Raw genomic sequence first — 25,386 nt, forward strand, 5'->3', positions numbered from 1 at the left:
TAGGTAAAAAAAAATAATACAATTTTTAAATTAAATTTAGGGATTACTTAGACACTTCTTAATAATATTCAAACAAAAAAAAAATTTTTTTTTAAAAAAAAATGTATTCTGGGAGTGATAGGGTTAATGATTATACTTATTCATTTATATTAAAAAAATATTTGAAGACGTGGGGGAAGGACTATATAGTGATAGCATTTAACTGTTAATTGAATTATATTATTATTAATTTAGTCTTGAGATTATTATTATCTGAGCCTTCTGGTAGAGTAGGAGAATAATTAATTTTGTTAAGTGGTTATGAACAGATACATTTTTGTTAATTTAAACACAACGATAGTTGTGCCATATATGTATATATAATATTAAGATGATTTTTAAGATTGATCGTGGTAACATCAAGATTGACATGAGAGCAGAACTATCACTTTTTATCAGTGTAATTGGTTACATGCGTTTTTGGATGCGTGGGTTGGTCATTGTAATAAATATTAGAGAGCGTTGGAGATACATAGTTCAGGGATAACCGGCTAATATTAAAAAGATACCGGAGTACTAGTTCTTAACCTGAAATTACAACAAAGTTCAAAGGATCGTTCGTTTAAATAGGATTTGAAGAAAATATACTAAAAAGAGTACAAAACAACTTAAGCTTGAACAGTAAGCCAGGGTGTTATACTTTGTCGATTGTCTGTGTAGAATATATAAACATTATAAAAAATAGAATTTTTTTCTGATAGTTAATAGATACAATTGTACGAGCATAACCGATGTATTTTATATTATGTTATTGAGTGAAATTCTCAAAAACCTAATTACGTGTCGAGAATAAAATGAGTGGGAAAACACTTCGGTTATCAGCCAACATTGTGCTGTGAAATTTATAGTAATTGGTTTCTTTTAAATATCATTTGGGTTAGCGTAACCGATTTGGATAGTATTTAATTACGTTATAAATCGTCAAACACCATATATTGTTTTCGTTTGCAGAGATACGGGGTCTGGATGACAACGAAGATGACGACATCAGTGACCTGTCGGACCTTTATCCGGAATCGTACACAGAGACTCATCACATTTCAGGTGGTAGTGGTGCAAGTGGAAGTGTAGGTGGTAGTGGAGTTAGTGGAAATGGAGTAGCTGACAACAGAAATCGAACCAAGCATAGGCACCACACGGACTCATATTCACCCACGCCCAGTCCAAGCGCATCTACCCGTTTGATTCCGCCTTTCTACCGGACTATCGAGTATCTCTGACACGTGGTTCCCGTCTGGTAAGCACGCGATGAGCGTCTGCCAGACAAGCGTGGCGCACGTGGTTCTTCCTAATTGGCGTTCGTCGACACTGATACGATTAAGCCACAAGTACACTCTACCACCGCGTTCTGTTACCGTCGAGGATTAACGAAATCGCGATAATAACAAAATATATAATAACAAACAATACAAACTTAAAAAACCAATAATCATTTTAGACCCATGTTCTGCCTTTGTCAAATCTCGTAACGCGTGAATACATGTTAAACCTTTCGCCAAACTACCTATACCTATAATATCTACCTATAAATACATGCCGACTTCCTATTGTATAAAATCTAGTGAATTACCAACAAAAATGCGTCAATGTGCTAGGTTGTTTGAAAATGTATGCGCTCAATGTGTTAAGAAATACCCAGATAAAATTTGTTTATATTGGTACACCTATAACGCAGTTAGTAATTTATTTATATTAACATAAACAAGATATAATTTCCAGTATAGTGAAATAAAATTCAAATCTATATCTCAAAATATTCTTTAGAAGTATTCGCAGTTATTTTATGAAATATAAATTAATATAATAACTGAACGACTCGTGTGTATTAATTGTTGTTTGAAAATCAATAAAAAAATGTTATGAAACTTTTGAATTGATTAAGTTAGCTTTTGAAGATAGTTCTTTAAGTTGATATTTAACTTTTTCCTAGCTTAAGTTTCTCATGTCCCAAATTTTATAAAATCCCCCTATATTCGCTAGACTTATACCACCGTTACTTTTTATTATTCCCGAGACTGAAACTACCCTCAAATTCTAGGGATTTAAAAAAGTTAATGACGCAATTCGTAATGTAATAATATGGATTAAATTTATAACTTGGCAAAAACATAAAAGCATTTTCAAAGGATTCAAGGACCGTTAGAAACAATGATTTAAAGTTAAAAGACAATATTTTGAAGATGACTCATTCAAATTGATTATAATTTTCAACAACAATGTATAATAATTTGTCCTGGGTATTTTTGAGCGCTCCTTGTATGTAATACAATGTCGGGGATCATCGATCTGGTGGATTTAGAATGTTTTAATGTTTTTAATTTGTATGCGATTCTCTGAAACTCTCTAAATATGCCGATCCAACAACGACAAACGTAGCGCTGCATCCCGGTGTTATTATTTTAATACTACAACAATAATGTAATTTAGGCGCCTATGTATTGAGAGTCTTAATGCAATTATCCCGGTCTCCAGACTTCGTGTTCCTCTTTCACAGGTATGCATAACATAAAATTATGTAATAAGTTTAACAATTTGTTGTGATTACTCATTATTACGATAATTATTATAACAAAATTACTACTATTATTATTATTTTTATTATTATTATTACATGTATTATATTATAACATTATAGAATATATTAATACTTAAAGAAGAATAATTGATATAAGATTGTTTGAAAAGAAAATATAAGATTACACCATTTCCATAAATTGTACAATATTATTATTTTGGAGTGCTTGTCTTTTCGGCTGACCAGTATAGAAATGAGATCCGAATCACCGGTATTCAAGATAACTCTGCTGTCGTTAAAGCTATTATACGAGTAGGTCTTGAAGCGGATCATCAACCCGATCATCCATAAAATGTATAGTAAAATTAAAAATTTCAGCTAATGGTGGTTGCTTTTCATTAAGCATTAATGTTGCACTCATTAAAACTAGTGTTACTCATTGTATTATATATAATAGCCGTCTGTAAAACCACTAATACCAAAACGCGTAAATGTGAACGATAGCTGTGTTCAAGACCATATTCCAGTTTTATGACTTTGCTCGTGTTTTTTTATACTTTACAGGAAGAACGATAAAAAACCTCATCGGTTTTTAAATATTTTTATCATATAATAATATATTGAAAATCGTAACCCCTCCCCCAAATTTAAAATTAAAAGTATCAGGTAATATCCACCACTTTGAATTAAGATATTATATTATACTATTTCCGGTTCATAAATATAAATGGTATATTAATTATGGTTTTTAATTGAAATTTAAAACAATTGAAAAAATTATTTTTATAAAAATCATGAAAATAATTACCTGTGGACGAGTGCTAAGCTGTATAATACGACATTAATTTTTGCATTTATGAAAATTAATACATATTTGATTAGTTATTTATTTCAATAATTATCATAGTAGTGTATTAAAGCAATATAATGCTATGTTTATATCTTAGTTTCATTCTATAATATTAGGTTCATTTCTTTTATTGTTAGGGAGTTCAAATTTACTTAACAATACACGTTGCATAATAAATTGTTGATTTTTCATTTAAAAATATAATACATCAAGTGAAAAGGGCGAGAAATATTATTTTCCCCTCACTGTCAAATCTACAGTACAATTTAACTCTGTATAAAAAAAATACATTACTGTAGTAAGGATACATTTAACATTTTCGCATTTCTTTTAAATTGGACTTTTACAGATAACAATTTTTCCCAAAAGACCATTTCGAACCTATAGAAATCATCCAATGTAATTCTCTTTGAGAAATCTTGATTTTTTTTTTCCCCTCCTTTACTATAGACCATATTATATGACTTGTTTGTTTCGATTTAATTGTGTTCACAATTTATTTTAAATCGTCCCATCGCCTGTTTTCGTTTTAAATAATTCTTTTTTTCAATAAATTGTATTTACACAAGCATTCACCAACGGAAATAACAATATCACATTGGGTATTAGTATCCAGATGAAAGTCACTACGGGTTTCGCAATTTTTAAGATACTTTTTGTCAAAATTAAGTACTCTTTTTAAACTAATATTTGACCATTATTATATCACGTTATTTAATTTTAAAATATTCTAGTTTCTTAGAAGTACTGTACTCTTGGTTATAAATAGATATTATATTAGTGCGGTATATTAGTATAATTTTTAAATTTTTATTTTTTTTAGATATTGTGATGAAAATAATTACATAGTGTATTCAACGAATATAAAAAAAATCAAAAAATTTAAATGAAAAATTTAAATTTACGAAACATGATAATTATTGTTTTAATGAATATTATCGTAGCTAAATTTAAAAAAAAAAAACACGAAGCCTCACGTTTTAATAATATTTAATATTACAACACAAAAAAATGTAAGTAATAAATAATATGTTAATTTGTTTACTATTATTATTTTTAAATATTCAAATTTCATTTTTATTATTATTTTTTTCAATTTTTACAAAATAACAGAAATATGTTTTAGTTAATTTAATTTTTTTACCTTTCGTGATATCCATGTATTCTACATTGGAAAGATTTAATCATCTACTCAACACACGTCAGTTGGAGATTTAGATTATATTCAACTTATAATAACGACAATAGCAAAAAACTGTTCTCTTCGTTATTGTTCGTATATATTGTTATTTGTTTTGTTATTGTTGTTATTATCAGTGTGAATTCGACGCATGAAAGAATATATCGGGATTCCATAAAATGCGCTTAACCCTCGTAAATTCAGTCACAATCTGAGCTTACTGTTAAATGAGCTTTTCCAAAACGTACGACTTCGGAATTTCCATAAAACCAAATGAGCGATTACTGAGTGAAAGCATTGGAATTTTCAATTGGGTTGTGTCTGAAAAAGCTTTCCACATACGATTGCGAGTACATATTCAATTCAAAGCCTAAGTACGGGATATTATCTTCTAAAACATACAAACGTGATTCTCATATAAACACCACACTTAAAATGAATAATACTGATCTCCGAACTTTTGCCCGTCTCCGCCAAACTGTGCACGATCCACTAATACGCAGACGGTTGTTGTTGTTTCTTATATATTATTTTATAAAAATACACTTCAAACCCCTTAAAATATAAAGTATTCAATTTATATTTACGCGAGTAGATCGTGATATCACCTTATATATATATAATGGTGCATATACATATATGTACATTGAACGTATCATAAATTTTATACATTATACTCCGTACAAAAATATTCCATTATCACAACGTGATCATTTATTTTATAAATCATGTTCATATACTATTTAGACGTAAGACGTCTTAGACTGCAGTCGTTAAGAAATGCTGTGTTCGACATATTGCCCGATGTCTTACATAGATGTAAAAATAGTTCGCAGAGTGAATGTTGCTGAGTTGTTGAGTTAAAATGTGTTAATTGAATATTTAAAATGGTGCGCTACGTAATTAGACTGCCATTATAAAGTATCAAAGGCTCGCATAAGAATTAATATTATTACAGCTCCATTATGTAACAACACATTTTCCTTTCAAAATGCTCGTAACCAGGATGTCTTTGAAGTCGTTATAAAATTATGGAAATTGACCATAACATCGTCAGTGCTAGTAGAACAAACACGTTAAGTGATATTTCCAAAAAAACTTTAAGTTGTCGAAAACTATTAAATTTAATATACGCACATCTCTCGTGGACTGCATTTAGTTTTATCGACCCATCGTTAACACTACGTGTGTAAACGTCGACGTAATTTCGCCAACACGCCGCGCATTAGAACTCCGCGAAACTGCAGGTGTTTTTCATTATCTGTTGATTGTTGAATATTATATGATAACAAGAACTTTTTGTAAGAAACGTCGTCTCAAATCACCAGCATCCATACCGTTGTAAGCACACACTGAAAGCACTACTCGAAAATGCGTATATACGGACGGTTATATCGCACATCGACCTCGACTAAGAAAGGTACCTACACCTCATAATATTATTATCTGATGCATCATTACATAAAATCAGGTATACCTAAATAATATATTATATTGTATCCATAGTATAGTTAAACTTCAGTATTTCGATGTTTAAAGGAAACTAAAAAACAAAAGTCGATACATTAAAACTTTAAGATGTCGAAATGATTCAAAATATGTAAATATTGAAATATAAGTTAAATTTATTTTTAAAAGACTATCTTACAAATTAAAAACTAAATACGATTTATAAGTTGATTGCTCACTTCAGTGTCTAGAATTTAACCGGTTAATTCGTGACCGTTGATAATTAAAAGTCTAATAGTTCTATCGGTCTTCGATAACCCGATCGAAACGAAACAATTCGTGGTATTTTGGTCACTCGGGATTCGTGTAGATACACGTTGTAAACATATATAAAGGGTTTTAAAATATCATGAAATATTTAATTTTAATGAAAAATAAATATAAATTGTTATATCTTAAAGTGTATAATCACGTCAACTTGCAAGTGGACATTTTTAAAAGTTGGTTTATTATGTGAAATAAAAAAAATATGTATAATAATAATAATAACCAATAAGGATCCAATTAATAATACAAGCGAATCTGGGGCTCGGAAGTTGTTGCATTTACTTTTTTTTTGGACTATTTGATTTATTGCTTAGTGAGCTAAAAATATTTTCCCAGACACTACGAAAAAAATATACAAAATGTATAGTGCATAATTTTGCATATTTACTATCAATATATTGTCTGTGTATAATCAATATAATATTTCTAATCAACTATAACCAAACTCGTTTAAAAGAAGAAAAAATGTTTTGCATACGACGATTATTGTAGACGTTTACGTATACGTCACCCGTGAGTGTTTCGAGATATTGTCGCCACTGTTGACGACTACTTCGCGATCGATTATTGCGCGTATGATGACTATTCGAACCGATGTATACATAATATTAATATTAGTGTGCGCGTGCGGATGCAGCCAGAGAGGACAACCGCCGAACGGCGATGCTGCGGACGAGACGGCGGTACGCAGTGAAAACGCATAATATAAATCCCCCGCCGACCGTAGGCCGTGTATAATTGAAACGCGCGCGTATGCGTCGGCCGATTCGTCCATGACAGGTGTATTCGACAATTCAATTAGACCGTCTGCCATCCAATTATAATTGTCAACCGCCGCCCGGCGCCGTAATGAATGCGAAGACCACTCGTCATCCAATATTACGGCGGTGGCGGCGACGGCGCGTTCGAGTCGTCGTCGTACCCGCGGCGCGTCTTAATAATATAATAACAATATATTGTATACGCGCAACGTCATAATACTGCCTTAGGAACTAACGACGACCGTTCCCGGAACTACACCGTTTTGTCGTCGTACCGGATACGGTCGTCGCGCTCGCGAATACATAAAAAATGATCTCGGGCGAGTCGATCATCACTCGCGGTCTCACACCGCACGACGATGGATAAGACATCCGTTAGGTATACGATACATTGGCGCGTCACGTCGTGCAGGGTGCGTTACGAGCCCCCGCGCGACAAGAGCGTCCGTGTGATATATCGCGTGTTATACGTTATCGGAGACGCCGAGACGCCGTATACATAAAAAAAAAACAAAAAATCCAAGAAATTATATAGTTTCGAGATGAAACGACAATTTATTATTGCAACGATTTATCTATAGCGTTTTCAATTTTTATTATTTATTTATATATTTTTTTTTGATTTAAGACTATGGCAATAAGAATCGATTTTCGATGTTTGGTCGTTTGAGTGATTTATTTGCGTTCCCCCAAACCACTATAATAGGTATTTCACTGTTTCGTTTTTAACGAGAAATTGCAGCACTCGAATACCTGTTATTGATATCGGTTTTAATAATCTTGTTGATGTATTTAAATTTTTCAACAAATCAAAGTTATTTGAAACATATTTTTACAATTTAAATACTTCACCATATTTTTAGCCACGTGTAATGTACACTGTTAGGTCATAAATGAGTGTTCATCTAACTTCATATTCTAACCGATATAATAATTCGTAACTGTACTATAATCCTCTATTATGAAACAAATAATTGTTTAACACATTTATTGTAAATATTATATAATATTATTAAGTCATTTAGTCGTATGCGGCTCTTGGAGATGCACGTATATAGGTATATATTTTTTTTCCTTACGGGAAAGAAAAATCACTTTATATTTTCTATTACAGATTTCTACACAACGATTACATTTATATTTAATATACAGCGAAAATGGTTGAACTGTTTTGATTATGATTTTTGAAGATAATTAATTTTTTGGCAACGCATTTTGTTTGCTTGCTTCTAATTTATGGGTAAGAAGAAACATATACATTATAAAAACTAAAAATAATCAACGTTTTATACCACCAACTGTTAATTTAACTATATGATTACAAATTAACATAATTTATTGTTTAAATGTTAGGCTAATATATACGACAAAAAAGAAATCCATGATTATTATTATCGTTTTAGTTTTTTTTTTTTTTTTTGAGGTTATTAATAAAAAATCCGATAATAATGAAATATTTTTATATTTACTGAAAGAAAAAAATGGAATGTACCAAAAGGGTCTTTTATTTTGAATAACAACACATTGTTTTAGATAGATTATAAAATAATACAACTTCCACATTTTTAAAAATGTTTCTGTTTTCATTAAATTTATATACATCAAAAACGCTCTTGCTATTTTTGATATTAACTTATAAGCAGTTTTCTGATAAAATTAATTAAAAATTATCCATAATATTATATTATAATAAAATATAATAGGTATTATACTATGTTTGTATAATATGTTTAATCAAAGTGTGATATCGACTCCTGATTACATTCTTATAGTAGATTAAAGAGGTTCTAATTGACGATTACAAATTTATACGTCAAAATACTCAAAATTGTACATAATACATCTTAATCCAAAGTTAGATACCAATTTTAAAATCGGATTTAAATTTGTCATCAACTATACTTTTTAAATCAATACTATTTTAATTTTTTTTCACTTTTTCTCATATTATAATTTAAAAAAATATATTTCTCCATCAAGTAATACATTTAAAAAATAAAATAAAAAGCTAATGTAAGGTAAAGATGTTAATACGATTTTAATTTGTTTTCAAAAGTCTTATCCGATAAATAGATCAACAGACATAATAAACATTAAATACATTAAATACACATATTTAGCGAAAGATAATATGTTTTAAAGTGCGACTGCGCGATCATATCATCAATTTATTTTAGACGTGCATGTGGTAGTTACTGCACATTATGGTAATTGGTAAGTAGGCAAGCACACTAATAATAATTTACTATTCACAAAACTACAAGGGTTGTATGCGCATACACTTCATAATATTGCATATACTCGTATTATGAAAATGGACACCGAGAGTCACTATGCATCGAATATCATTGTTGAAACAATATTAATTGTAAAATCAATGAATTATTAAAAAGATAGAGCGTTATTAATACAATACAAATACTATAGAAAAGTTTTCCTTGAAAAGTTGTTAGTATGTTTAAAAATGTCAACACATTTATTTATTTTATTCCCTTTTATATTAATTATAAGCATATTTATAATTATATTTTGTTTACTAAATTATTTATCATATTATGATGTGTAATAATTTTTATTTAACATTTTTTTAGTTTTTTATTATTATTATTCTATTCATTACATTATACGAGTATTTGCGAAGAAAGATCAATATAATATTTTATAAGGTAAGACTATTTTCAACAGTATCATAAAAGGCAAAAAAGATTTTAAAGCTCATGAAAATAACGACAACCATAAGAATGGGAGTTTTAATCCGCAACAGTAAACATTTTTACTGATCTCCTTAACAATATATAAAAAAAAAAAATTAAACATTGAGACATCATATTATGTAGGTACCAGCTATACGGGTAAAACTACTGTTTACAGATACCTCTCAATAACGGACACTTCTCAATAATTCTGACTGCAAATGAATTGCGCAATGGCAAACATACTTTAATCCCGCTGTGGTGACCGATATACAAGTAGATGTTTTACTGTATATGATAGATTATGTTTATATTATAATAACTGCAAACAACGGACGAATATGATGGTTTTTCGTTGTACATTTACGTATTCATATAATAATGATATAATGATAAAATCGATTATTTCAGTGTGAAAAAAGAAAATGATGAAGAAATATTAAAAAAATAAACGTAGGTACATTTGTCTTAAAATCGTCCGTCTCGTCACTCGCAATATTATTTTGTTTTCTACGACGACAATTCTGTATATAGCCGACCACCTTGCGCGAACGCGACTTGAAATAATGAATTACCATCGAACGTCGCGCGGACTCTGAGCGCACCGCGATCCTATACCTTCATAATATTATAATACAGCCACGGTATCCATCGGCCGCCCACTCGAGATCGTACTTAACCGCGTAAGTACGAGTGTTTACACACGGTGTAGGCCTCGTCCGAGTAGGTATGGTCCCTCGTCTTCCACTCCAGCCGACTGTGTAATAGTAATAATAATAATAATAAACGTAGATACAGTCGAAGTAAACGGACGTCGGTGGTGACGAAACGCATTTGTATGCTAATATTCACCGCCACCGGCATTATATTTTGCGATGCAGCGATATCGCCGCCACTAATGCACTCGTGCACATTTCAGAAACCGAGAGCATTGATCGTGGCCCGGTCACGACATACCTCCACAAATTTGTTATTCGTAAAACAATTGTGGTGTACCTAGTTTGTGATTTCAGTTTGTCGACACGTTCAATGTACGAAGTGACGTTCGTATTTTGCAGGTTAAGTATTCAAGTATATGTACATAGTATAAGCTGTACATCGGAAATGCAATACGATATTGATATTTGAAATTATTTCATAACTGTTCCGGGCCACGTAGGCAGGTAAGTACAATTCAATGTTGTTACCTGCAGCCAGTTGGAGCTGATTTGTCTAGTGACCCGTCTAGAGAGAAAAATATACAATATAGTTTATTAGTTTTATTACCTATGCATGTGAAATTGCAATTGTAAAATGTTCGCATGCATAGTATCGTCATTATACGTATGATGCAAATGAATACATATAATAATAATAATATGTAATACATAAATTATTTATCATAAGTAACTCACGTATATTATATAAAACGCATTTAAATATTTCAGCAAGAATTTGGAATCCTGCGACATCACTGTAACGTAGAAATCTTTAAAAGAAAACCGAAATTCTACAAAGCAAATCGTGAAATAGGTACACTATTTTATTTGCATATTATGAAAGAAAGTATTTTGTTTATGTAATATAAATATAATACAATATTTTAATATTTTGAAATGCGTGAATCACACGGTGTTTCTTAGTAAACATGAATGAAAAAAATTTGTATCGTGGATATATTCCTAAACTACGGTTATAAAATCGTATAAAAAACACATAGAAAATACTTTCTCCAGTGTTAAAATTTTAGTAAAAATGATAAGTTATTTTAAAAATAACCAGCGATGCTATTAGATTTTTTTCAAAATGAAGCAATAAATGAAAATCTCAGTAACAATAAAAGTACGCCGTAAAAAAATATCATTCTTTAAAGTAATTAATTTTTTAAGTAAAAATAAAAATAATACTAGTAATTAAAACTTGAATTTTTTGTATAATATACTTATTTGCTTTATATGCTTTTTGTAAATTCTTTTAAATAAGATAAACATTTTTTTTTAACACGTCTATAAAAATTAATCTGTTTAAATATATAGGTAATATTACATTTGTTCATATTATATAACGATATAATGAAAATATTTGTTGAAAAAAAATATTTTATTTTTAACTTAAATACGAATGCCATAAACAAAATAGCATATTATGTCAATTTTTTAAATTTAAATATTCACACATAATAAACATTAAATACAAAAACAATGAGATCACTGTCAGAAACTTAATAGGTATGTAGTAGGAACATTACAAACGCATTAAAATTACTATTTTTACTGTAATTTGGAGAATTGAAAGGTTTACATCATTGTATTATTCATTAAAGCTTACAAGGGAATCAACTTTAATGGCATTTACATATATTTTTTTTAAATTCTAGAAAAACATAGGCGACTAGAAGAGTAAGCTTAAAATTATTTTGTGATATACATTTCTATTGAATTTAAATTTAAATTGTCATGATAATTTTATTTTTACTTTTGTTTTATTTTATGATGTTTTGAATATTTTGATATATTTTTTTTAAAATTTTTAATCACATTTTAAATTATAAACTATTGAAAATGTATATGTTTATTAATTTACGGCGATTTTATTTATATTATGTAACAATTTTATTTTTATTTTTATAACAGATTAATTTGCATAATGTGATCTATCTGACTTATTTGCATCATATTTTTAATACTTTAATCACAAATATTTTTTGTATTACGTATATTCACAAAATTATAAATTTTAGGGAATACAGTTCTCGCTGGTACGTCGTAATTTTTGGTGGTTTTAGTATAATATACAATAATTAGTCATTAAAAAAAAAAAAATATTTGATTTTAAATTATTTAAATTTTATAAATAACCAAATCCTTATAATTTAGAATATACGTGAATGTATAGCAGATAATATTTATTAAATAATCAATTTAGACCTAGTTAAAATGATTATTTTCTAAAATGAAATCTATATTTAATGAGTTACATTGTATGAAATAATATTATATAGCTTAACGAAACTATGAACTTTTCACGAACATCTATGATTTTAGGAAAGTCATTATTATAAGAGTTTTAAAAGGTTTTCTGAGAACATAAAAATCGGATACCCCACTGTATACCTGTAGATTCTCTAGTTGTGCCTATTATACATCTACTCTCTAAAAAATATTCATTTTTTATATTAATAATTTAATGTATAATAAATATAATTGCATATTACTCACATTAGAATACAATATTATCGAATTATAATTATAGTTAAAGACGATTAAAATAATCAAAAAAGTAAAAAAAAAAAAAAAATGCCATATTAAATTAAATCGGGGTTGTGTCCATTATGTGCAATTTTTTTAACAAGCTAATACGAGATTTTTGTAATTTAAAACTTTTGGCAAAACATTAGTTATCTTAATTGTGTATAGAATATATATTATGTACATATATATTTTGAACGTTTAAGCAGAGTGAATCCTAGTCTTAAAATCGAATAATCAAAATATATCAAAGCGCTTGGTTAGTTATGCGGTCAACGGGCATATAGTTGGAATCATAAAAATTATTGCTTTGTTTATGGTTTTGAACGAATTGATCGCAGACAATCTAAGCAGGTTCCAATTATTAGTTTTGTTATACCCCGGGGAGATATTATATTATCATAACGACAAGATCAATAGATATACACCGTTTGGCATGAATAATCACAGCCTACGACAATATTTTACATTTTAATAATATAAATAAATATCTCAACTCTAAGCTGTAGAATAAAATAAAAATATAACAAAATCTGTATATTCGCGGTAGAATAAATACCGTGAGAAATATGTAACTTTTATATTATGAACATGAGCATTTCGAAACGACAATCATATATAAATATATAACAAAATGTATAATATATAATATAAGTTATAGGATCCTCTTGATATACATTATGTATAGTATATACATTGTGTACAAATGCGAATATAACATTAGACGAATAAAATTACTTGAAACCACAGGCGTATAAATTATGTGAGGGGATGTCAACCTTTATACCAGGACGGCACCAGGATCGAAAAAAAAATAAAGACAAATGGCGAATAGAAATTTAAATGTATTTTAGAATAATAACGATCACTGTAATTTACGTGTAATCGTGTATGACCTACAACAGTGCAATTCACTAAATAAAGTTTTTAACGCGTATTTATAGTATTTAAAATATTATGCAGATTAATAATTCAAATAGTTTTTCTTTCTATATATTAACTAAGATAGTTTTTGTTATATGTATATAATTTGTATTAAAATATGTATAAAAATAAAATTTAGAAAATAACAAATGCTCGTGTTTAAGTACTATGAAATATGAATATCGTTTAGTATGTTTAGACTTGTATCCAAACACTTGATAATTCACGTTTTCAGTAGGTAGTGTATGAGCGTATAATATACGTCGTAAGTATTTACTACAATTGTATAGCTATTCCAAAATATTTTTCTAAAATTATTCCCGTATTACTTTATTATGAAATTTTAATTTTTCAGTTGTAATTTATAGTATATGCACTGAACTTACAAAAAAAAATAATATTATGTACTATGCCGTATAGGGAAAACCTGACGAGTAAAACAAAGTTAACAAAGTGATTTATGATTAGTTTAATTTTGTATCAAATATGTAAATAAAAATATTTTTACATTAAAGCAATTATTTTTAAATATTTAAAAGTAAATAAGTTTCGCTCGGTCAAATTAAATAAATAATTTAATATAAAATGCCATACAAGTAAATATTATATCATTCTGTATAAAAAAAAAATGAAATAACATAAACACATTTTGTTTTTTAATTGCATATGAAGTTAGAATTTTTATAAAACGAATTCGTCAAAATCACAAAAATATCTAAACTATTATGTAGTTATTGTAGTTCAAAATGTATATACATTTTATTTTTATATCTTAAGTTTTATATGAGATTCCTCAAAAGTAATTCATAACTAAAAACTTTGAAAATCATATTATATATTATGTATATTTTTAACTTTATTTTAAACGAAAAATCTGTAATTTAATTATTTTAATAAGCCTGTATGCAAATATATATATATATATATATTTAACACACGAGTCTTATGTCTTAAAAATTATATAAACACAATTTTTAATTTTTATAGACATTTGAAGTGTAAATGTGGGCGAAATTGTATATTTAAACGATGAATAACGTTCGCTGAACTTAAGACATTTATGTATTTTACTATACACAATGGAATTTTCAAAATGTTTTGATTAATTAAAATATTAATGATTTATATTTTATACCACGAACCCATTCAGTATTCATGCTATATACGGTAATACGGTATTAACTTGAAATTTAATAACAATAAAAAATAATATATTATATTATATCGACGATCTTAGGTTAATGGTAAAAACGTGAAATTGCTTTCCATCAACACGCACAAACAAACAATTAACATACATCCGAGAGAGTACTTATATACGAGACCACTGCGTTTCACTTCATACGAGAAGGAACCGTTCTCGGCGCGCGAAGTGAATTCGTTACCCGTGGGTTGGGTGGTAGAGTTTACGGAGATAATCCAAATGGGCGCCGTCGTTTTGGAAAGTCGCGAAGTCCGTTCAATTGAATATTCAACCGAGTTCGTTGAACGGTCGCGTCCACGACGTCGTGCGGCTCTGTCTTTGATGTGTGTTCGGGAGGCGGCCATAATGTCGAGATTTGCCCGGTCCGAAAAAATAAGGACAATTAATAACGGTGCCAAAATACAGCACTGGACTGACGTCCTCGTCTTCAAAGACAGAAGGTGTCCGCAATCGGATTAACTTCAATGTCCGTCGCTGTTCGGTGAAACCGATCAGTATATTATACTCAAATACGGTCGCGTCACAATATTACTTTGCATTATATCATAGAAGCGTCGTGGTTAATTGGATTCGCATGTCTTGTGTATACACAAAGTACACTATAATTCTGTACAAAACCACGCACGTGTACCCGTTTCACACACGTATATCCGATATTATAATATGATATTATGCTTACCGATTGCGAAAACACTAAAAAAGTATTATATTTATATTCTTGGAAAAATAATTTTCTCGGTTTTTATGGAATTGATTTTTTGTGTATGTTACCGCTTACCAATATCTCGTGATAGTTTTTAAGAAACGGCAGCGATATCTTGTATGTTCTGTATGTCTGATTTATATTTTTTTTATTTCAGACGACGAGTTTTAACAACACATAGTTTATGTATCTAAAAATATAAAAAAATATAATACAAGAAAAATCGACAAACACAAACAGTAATACCTAATACATAAATGTAGACGTAAGATTGGCACGGTAATAGAAATAATGATTCATTAATAATTTAAGTTATTACAATATAAAGTCTAGATCCTGTAGTCATTCCACCGTTTCTTTTTTATATCCGCAATTAAGGAAATATAAAATGCAAGCTTCAATAATATTTTGGTATATTATAAATATTCTTATAGTTTCTAATAAAAAAATTAATAAAATTGAAATTTTGTTTGATTATTCTGGTGTTTAATTGAAAAGAGGAATCATTAGCTAGTCATCAGAATCTAATTTTTTGTCTACGCAATTTGAGCTGACTTTTTATGAATAGGTGCATACTTCTATATGCTACTCCTACCACATTAATTACGTTATTTTTCAAGGTCCTAGCTGGTATGGCAAAAACTTGGTAGACACTTTCGTGTCTTTAGAAACGTGTAATGTGCATTTTCCGCAATCATCATATTATATTTTAATATATTTATTATTATATTCTATCTACCTGACAGTAATAATAAAAATCAATCGAATAACAAAGCTACCCTTTTCCTCCAAATCAGCTAGATTATAGGTTAAATTGTAAGACAACATTATTTTATTAATTGTTATATATCTGTGATGATATAATATAAAATAAATATTTAGAATTCCGAATTTTTTAAAAGATATATATACCTATACGTGTTTCTTATATCCACTTCCATAAGAAAATAATTACATATTTTATAATACCAAGTAAAACCCTTAGTAGACCAACCATAAAAGGTGATAGAAATTTGATTTTTTTTTTTTGCACCATTTCAATTTATTATTTTTTGGATGAATTTTAAAATTATGAAATTATAAACTGGTGGTTTTTTTATATATTTTTAAGGACCGTGACGAATAAGTCCCATTGGTCTTTTACAGTAAATTATTTTTTTTATTTTTAATGGAGATTGTAAAGAAATTGTAGTTCTTTTACTTTCTAAATTTATTTAAAAAGAATGACCATAACAAATTAAACCATAAATATTTTAATGAATTGTTATCATATTTTATTTTAATTTAAAATTTTCAAATCTAAAATTTAAATGGTAGATTTTTTTTATGTCCTTATAAATTGTACATTTATCGTACAATATGAAATATTTCGCTATATACATATTACATCAATGATATTATATTCATTATCACTATCATTTTCAATATACGTAAGTCCACGATTGTCACCAGGAATTTCTAAAAGTTTCTATTTCAAAATCACTCTACTTTTTAAATGTATACATGGTAAAACGTACGAGTACGACGAGTAACGAGACGTTAGTTGGAACGCGTTACCCGTCAACGATAGTAAAAACTAATTTGAAGTCACAACAGACCAATGGGACTCGTAAGTCCGTTGAAATAATATATTGAAATTAAATAGTAAAGGTACACTTTACCATGTTTCAATGATACGAATTGGTTCATTAGATGTTTACGATAATAACAATACCGGCTTATAGTGATAAATAATGGTTTTTCATGCAGTAGTTATTTTTAGAAAAATTATAAATATTATTTGAACAAAAATAATATTTCCTCTTATAAAATTATGTATACAGCGTTATCTATTGGTGTAACATAAATTCACTTCCTATAAAATTGAAAGAAAATATCGTGACTTATACGGCCCATTGGTCATGTAGAACATATTTTATTTTATTCATTATTAAATACGTGTAATATGACGGCGGACTTGAAAGTCTCATTGGTTAGCAAAGGGTTAAAAAATTAAACTATAAAAAAAACAAGCCGAGATGTACTTTTAATAAAGAATATAATTTTAATATGATTGAAACATTCTTTATTATAATATAATATATATTATTATGTTTAGGTAAAATAAAGTTAATTTTTGTGTTTGGGTTTTATATATATAGGATTATTTTTAAAGTAATACTCACTCCCTTTTTATTATTTAATAATATATTAATTCAAATTTTGATTTTTGGAATTTTTAATTATATTTATAACCATATTTTCGAATATTTTTATTATTTCTATACCATTTAAAGAGTATTCTGTAGTAATAAAAACTTTATTTTTAAATGAAAACTTTCCGTTTTTTTACTGTGTATTTTTAAACGGATGATATTTTTTAAATGTTAAGGCGTCTAAATTTAAATTCAAATAAATAGTGTTAGTTATTAAATTTTATGGTCTAATGTCTGAGGATAATGGTCACGATGTTACATAAAATATAAAATATATGTATTACTATTTAGTTTAGCTATTATTATAATATGAACATTTTATTCAATTATAGAATTGTGAGAATTAATACTAACTGAGTAGCTACTATTATTTTAAAATCATCATATCTTCAACCATGTTATCTTATACTTTATTTTTAATACTTAAAATTGAACAACTTGGAAACTATTCATTCGACTTGTTTATATATCAACATTTTTTAAAAAAAAAGTCATTTGTTTTATAATTTACAGGACAAAGGGTGAATTTCATTTGAAAAAAAAAAATAAGTTTTTATCGCCACAGGACACTCCTTAAGTAGTATAAAAAAACTGGGTATTTAAAAATATGATCTAAGAATACTTAAAAAATCCAAAAATCAGAATTTGAAAGAGTTATTTAATAAAAAATTAGTATACTTAAAGAATCACCCTTTTAAGAATAGGTACTAATATATCTAACAACTAACGGGATGATAAACTATAATATATTATTGTAATTTAATGTTAACTGTGTTAGACTGTTAGAGGTTGAAACTTTATAATTTAATATAGGCATATAGCCAATATAGGTATTATAGGTAGATATGAAATATTTTTGACTTATCGATGTGACGCAGATCTATTTAATTTCATCTAAAATTTATTGATTTCCGAAATTGAATTTATAAATCTATATAGTATTAAACAAAACGGTTAATTTGTTTAAATTTTTTTTTTTTATAGATTTTACTTTACATATTTAAATTTCATTCAAGCTAAGTCGCCGTAAAAAAAGTTTCACCATTCTCAATGGACTGTTTTAAGATTATATAAGCCATAAGGAGTATTACATTAAACTTGGTTTATTCAATAATTATTTACGTAGGTATTTGAATAATATAGGATGATTATTATATTGAATTATTCGAGGATACGAAGTATATTATTATTATTGTATTGAAAGGTCTCAGACAAAGTACAGCCGAAGATTTTCTCGGAACAAGAGATATAGACAAAACCAGATCAAATAATACAGTTGAAAATAAAATCGAGTCGCTGTTTGAAATGTTCTTCACGTAATACAAAACCGGCGAACAGAAACGATGTCGGCCGAAGGTAATACCCACAACGTATCATTATACCGAGAGAATTTAACTCTAATAAAGACATACTTACACTTCCCACGCGCGTTTCTATTTGTGCTTTTATGAAATGATCGAAACGGTGAGATTGTGAAAAATCGCGGTACGACAATATCGCGTACAACGAATATTATTATAATTATAATAATAATAATACGACGTCAAACACGATGAGGTGACTGTTGGATCTCCAGGTATTTATTCATTTTTTTTTCTGGAAGTACCTACACGCGCGATCCTTTGTGTACCGCAAAACGAACAATTCAATATAATAAGTCGGGACTTATAGAAACGGCTAAAGTGGCAAATGCGTTGGTGTTACACAACCGACACGAAATAAAACGAGACGCGCCGTGTGCTTAATACTCACCGACGAGTTTACAATACATACCCATCACAATAGTATTATTGTTATGGTATATCAATTAATACCCCCTGCCCCCCGAGTATTTTAATTGTGCTCTAATACCAATCATTTTATCGAGCATAATATTGTTGTGCGTAATGCGTTCGGTGATCAGATAACAGGTCGCCGTACTACAGATCTCACTCGCGCGTTGGTACGATATCGACGAGACGACGAAGTTATTTCAGCAGCACAATACACACTGTATATTACAATAAAACCGAAATCGACTTATTCTGCTGGGCCAACGTGCCCGGCCACGTGTCTCAGCCGCCCCAACTCTCTGCCGCTGCGGCATATTGTGTGTCGCGCGGACGACGCAATAACTCACGTTCGCCCCCGTCGATATAGCCGCGGCGGTGCGCCTTATCTGTTTTCTCGGCCGAGAATTATTATTCAAAAAAGGCCAACCGAACGACTGTATCGGGTACGGAAAACCACAAGACTCATTCAATTTCCTTTGGGCCCGTGCCAGGCGTTAAGCAGCGCACGAATGCCGCCGCGAGAACATAGAATCGTTCTCTCTCCCCGCGGACGGACGGTGTGCAGCATTGCCAAAGTCTCTCGCGAAACGGCGACGTTAAATGTTCCAAAGCCAAATTGATGAATAACTGCAACACCGCCGCCGGGCCCCGTCCTCCGTTTCCACACATCGCCTGGTTTTATTATTTTATTATTATCATCATCATTATCAGCATCGCGTTCGCCGTGACGCGTTAATCGACCGTGCCGCAATTCGAAAATACTCACGAACTTCTTCGACCAGCAGCAATGACGGTGTACGCATTATGCCTCGTAAATTAACTACGATGGAACAAAATCATCGACGACACTCGGCGGCAGTGGACTGAAGATCGCTGGTGTCCCGGACACGTCGTCTCGCGAGTCGCACACAATACGCGCGCGTTAATTGTCGTCTGGAGATCGTCCAAAACCGACCGTACGGCGGCGGCTGAGTATACAGTTTACCCGGTAAACGGTTTCGAAAGATTATATTTCACGACGGCTACCGCGTACTTACGTCGATCTGTGACGTTTCCGCTGCGACCTTACAGAAGAGTCCTCGTCCAGCCGGTTCTCGCCACCATCACGGCGTTTTATTTTATTTAATTTAATTTATTTAATTATCGATCTTAAGTTTTTTACTCTGTCACTCGTGATAGATACCTCTTACCGATTCGATCAGTCATCCTCTGCAGTGAAACCGAATGGTAACCTACGTGGACGTGGTGTTGTTTTGATAAAACGATCAAAGTTATTCGATCTGAATAATAATTTTGCGATGCCATTAGAGTTCTTAAATCATCTATATTCGCATTCGAATTTAACACTCTCTCGAAAGTTAAAAGTCACTTATCCCTTAGCCTGGTATATTTTACGCCAAACATTTCAAAAGCGCGCTCGACTTATCTTTTTATTTTTCAGACCGGAAATTAATTTTAATCCTAATTCATTCGTATTATGCGATTGTGACTTCAACTTGAAAACCGTAAACGCTTTTTTTATTTTTATTTCATCCACGTAATTTGTTCTCCCATAAAATCAAACGAATAAGTACACGTTTATTGTTATTATATAGGTAGTATATTCGCGGTCGAATTTCCTTAGCTATTATGGTAAAAATGTCATTATACAATTAAAGTATTATTTCGGAGAGTCTACGTGTTGAAAGATTTTATGTAAGACATTTACTCCGCAAAACAAACGTCTAATTATTTTACTAAACAAGCGATATATGTACAGGTTTTAGTAAAGAGTATACGTATATAGTCTGTCATTTAAAAATCCGGTGGCCACCGGTCTAACGATATCCGCCGACCGAATAAAATCCATTATATTTATAATATTATAACTCGCGTAGGTTTGGTTTGTTTCTTTTTTTGTCATTCTTCGATCAGTCTCGATCTCCGTCTAAATCCCCAGCCCTTACGAGTGAGTCTATTCTTCCCACACACACACACACCTTCGTGTGGGTCTCTCGTCGTTCGAGTTTATGTGTGCACGTATCTCTCTCTCTCTTTCCGCGCGTAGATCTCTCTGGACTGCAGCACAAACGAGCATATCGCGCAATTCATCGACGGTAATTTCATTCTGAACCGAAGCGCACACGTAATATTATAGTCGCGTGACGTGTACCGTATAAACGTGAACCGTTTATCAGATCGTAAGTCACGCGCTTGCATTCACACTGGGCCAGACGCGTCTGTGCGTGCGCGAGTCGTCGTGTGTTCGCAGAGCGCTTTGGCCGGTTCGCGACGGTCATCGGCCGTTACACATATATTATATACATATTATACACTCGTGTGTGTGTATTACAACTATATAATAAATGTAGGCGCTTCCAATGCAATTTCCGAACGTATTTCCGTGTCTCCGCCCGCGTTTGACGTATAAATCCGATAGGAACGCGCAAAATATAATATAACTACGGTCGTAATATACGCGAAATATGACGATATCGATATTGCAATAATGACATGACATCGCGCCAAACGGCCGTGGCAAAGCTACGTCTCGCCCCATTGCTATTTCGTATTATAACGTACACACAATAATAACATTATTGCGTTTAGCGATGCAACACTGCACCGCCACAATAACGGTATCGTAAAATATATTTTATTTGTAAAGTATACACCTCTGCGACTAATATTATTATTATTATTATTATTATTATTATTATTGCGTACGTTTCGATTATAATATTATTGTGGACGAACGCGACCGTGTTCGCTTCTGTCGTATATTTTAAACGAACTTGTTCCGATTCGAAACGTATTGGCGTATTGTAAATTAATACCTACGAGAACGATTTTCCGCAAAACTACGCACGTCGTAATATTATAAGGTCATATATTTTCGCGATCTTATTCACGCGTATACGGAAAATATACCTACTCGCTTAGCATAAGTTATTTATAAGACAATATTATAATATGCGATTCAAATTCCAACTATTTTTTCGATTTTGTTCGTGCTATTTTTTTTTTCGTTTTTTTTTTCGTAACCACCGCCTCTACGTCGGAGGAAATCGTATGCGCTGCACGCAGCATCGTCGACCTTTCGTTTGTACATCGTAATACTTTCATCCGTCACCGATATTATATATATTATATTACTACTGCCGAATCAGCATTTTTCTTTTTTATTAAAATTAAAAACAAAAACCTGTTGTTATATTAGTTTAGTTTTATGACATATCGTACATATTTTACGTTATATATTATATACGTAATATAAACGTTTATTTATTTATATCTAAATTATTATTATTTTCTTTTTGTATATTAAAAAAAAAGTATTTACCATAAGAAAAAACACGATTGACATCTGTGACCATGATATTACGAATTTCGCGGGAATCGTACACGGAATCGAAAAAATTCCACATCTTTTACACCAATTCAATATATGAGGGAATCGGCAGTATACGTTATATTTATGTTTATGTATGTCGATTTATCGCGTTTAAAGTATTTATAATATAATATTATAATCTGGCATTTACGCCTATTCATGTTTGTTACAATTAATCCGCAATAGTTACAATTAAATTTATATCAATTGTTTTTTTTTTTGTGAAAAAACATAAAATTATTAATAAATTTAAAAATCCAGATATATAATATAAAAAAAAAAATATCATCAGATTGTAAATTCGTTTATTATCCCGAATTATTTATTGCGTCGGTGTTAGCTGGTAAGTCACTGATCAGATATATTATTATTATTGCTACAATACCTTTATTGTCGATTAATTAATACAAATATTATTTATTAAACGCAAAATTGGTATTACGCATTTTATTGTATTGCCACGGAATCAGTCACATTTATCGTAAAATAAAATACTTATATAAAATGTGATAAACTCTTCGCATTGGTAGGTTAGGTCTTAATTCCAATTTATATACTTCATATATTATTTATACAAAACAATGATCAGTTAAATAAAACACACGTGCCGTGAACATATTATATAAAAATATCGAAAAATACACTCACATGCTTATCAGCATGTATGCTATATAGTATATAAGTTAAATGGTCTTTTTGGGGCATTATAATCGCGCGTTTGTGTATATTGTGATTCTGTAAATTCTATTGCAGTAGATTCGTTGTTATTTCGGAATTAATTACTTGAGTGTAGGACCAAGGGCTTACTACCAGTAAGCTGTACTTTAAGCAAGAAATAAAAATAAAATTTAAAATTATTAGGTACTCGTTGTATTAGAATAAAATGCAATTCAATTTATTCGATTTATACTTAATATAAGTTATAAGTTATAATTTTATGTAATTTTATCGATGTAATTATAGTAATGCACGTCATGTAAATTAATTTGTATTTAATAATAATTTATATTCTTCAATAATATAGTAAAAATATATTTATGTTATTGTTACAGCATAAACTATATATAATTAATACAATTTATTTAAATTAAAATCGTGGTTTTACCTGAACGAAGACAAATTAGTCAATGCGCGCAACCGTTATATAAATAATAACAAAACCGCTAGCTGTGAATGGACATTTTTACTTTTTTGTGTGGAGAAAAAAAAATGTTAAGTCCTATCAAAATTTGTGACATATTGAGTTCCGGTCGAGAGTGTTTTTCGATATAGCAATAAATCGTTTTGGAATTTGAAAAAAAAATTCAACGCTGATCCGGTACCCAAATCGTGATTCTCGCGGGAATATATTATAATTTCCTACAGAGCCAAACGAAGCGAGACGTCAAATGGTCCGGATGTTCAGTACCAATATAGGTGTACTTGGTATGTATAGATCTATACCTAAATCGCGCCGCTCTTTGACCACCGCGTATTTGCATGCACTCGATGTGTAAATATTTGTTTAACTAAGCGAACACGATTATATAGTGAAAACGAACTTTGATCTTCAAATATTGTGTTTTATTTTTAACGGATACGGTTTGGTTCACAAAAGGAATCTACCGGACATGTTTTATAACGTATATTTTATGATTCGAGCCGTGTCACATTTTATAATCGTATTCAACGCGTCTACATCCACGAGTATTTCTGTTCGCTACAGCGTAACGGCTCTAACGCAATTGTCGGAAAAATATTTTCAAAGAATACACTTAGCGGACACAAACCCGATTTAATAGCAGACCATATTTCAGTATGCAAAATGAACACTGGCGATGAGAGGAAGTGAAGGTAAAATCCGCTCTAAAATATCGTAAACAATATCTGTACACACAAAAAATATGTATCAATAATAGCCGCCTACATTATAGTGTTTAATGTTCAATAATTGTGATTCCACACGCTGAATGTCCGTTTAACCATTATCGATTCTCTGTGAAGGTTTTAATATTAAATTAGATTTCAATTTTATTATTCAGTCATCATCAAATGGTCCGAAAAATGTATACAAATAATTGTATTATACTTGATGTTTTTTTTTTACATTTTTAAATAGAAAATTGTACGTTTAATATAATATTTCCCAGAACGTTTGAAAACCGTAATATTATATTTTCGAACGTAAAACGCGC

At 30.0% G+C, this 25,386-nt stretch overlaps 1 protein-coding gene across 1 annotated transcript in view; it reads left to right on the forward strand.

The window, feature by feature from the left end:
• The window catches only part of LOC132930089 (lachesin-like), an 85,424-nt gene extending 82,671 nt beyond the window's left edge, over positions 1 to 2,753 (forward strand). Inside the window, exon 9 of the mRNA XM_060995758.1 lies at positions 991 to 2,753. Within this exon, the coding sequence (XP_060851741.1) occupies positions 991 to 1,259 (269 nt within the window). The 3' untranslated portion in view covers positions 1,260 to 2,753. The remainder of the gene's footprint in view (positions 1 to 990) is intronic.
• Positions 2,754 to 25,386: the final 22,633 nt, after the last annotated feature.

Source organism: Rhopalosiphum padi, chromosome 4 (genome assembly GCF_020882245.1).
Source record: "Rhopalosiphum padi isolate XX-2018 chromosome 4, ASM2088224v1, whole genome shotgun sequence".
In the NCBI taxonomy this organism is placed as follows: Eukaryota; Metazoa; Arthropoda; class Insecta; order Hemiptera; family Aphididae; genus Rhopalosiphum; species Rhopalosiphum padi.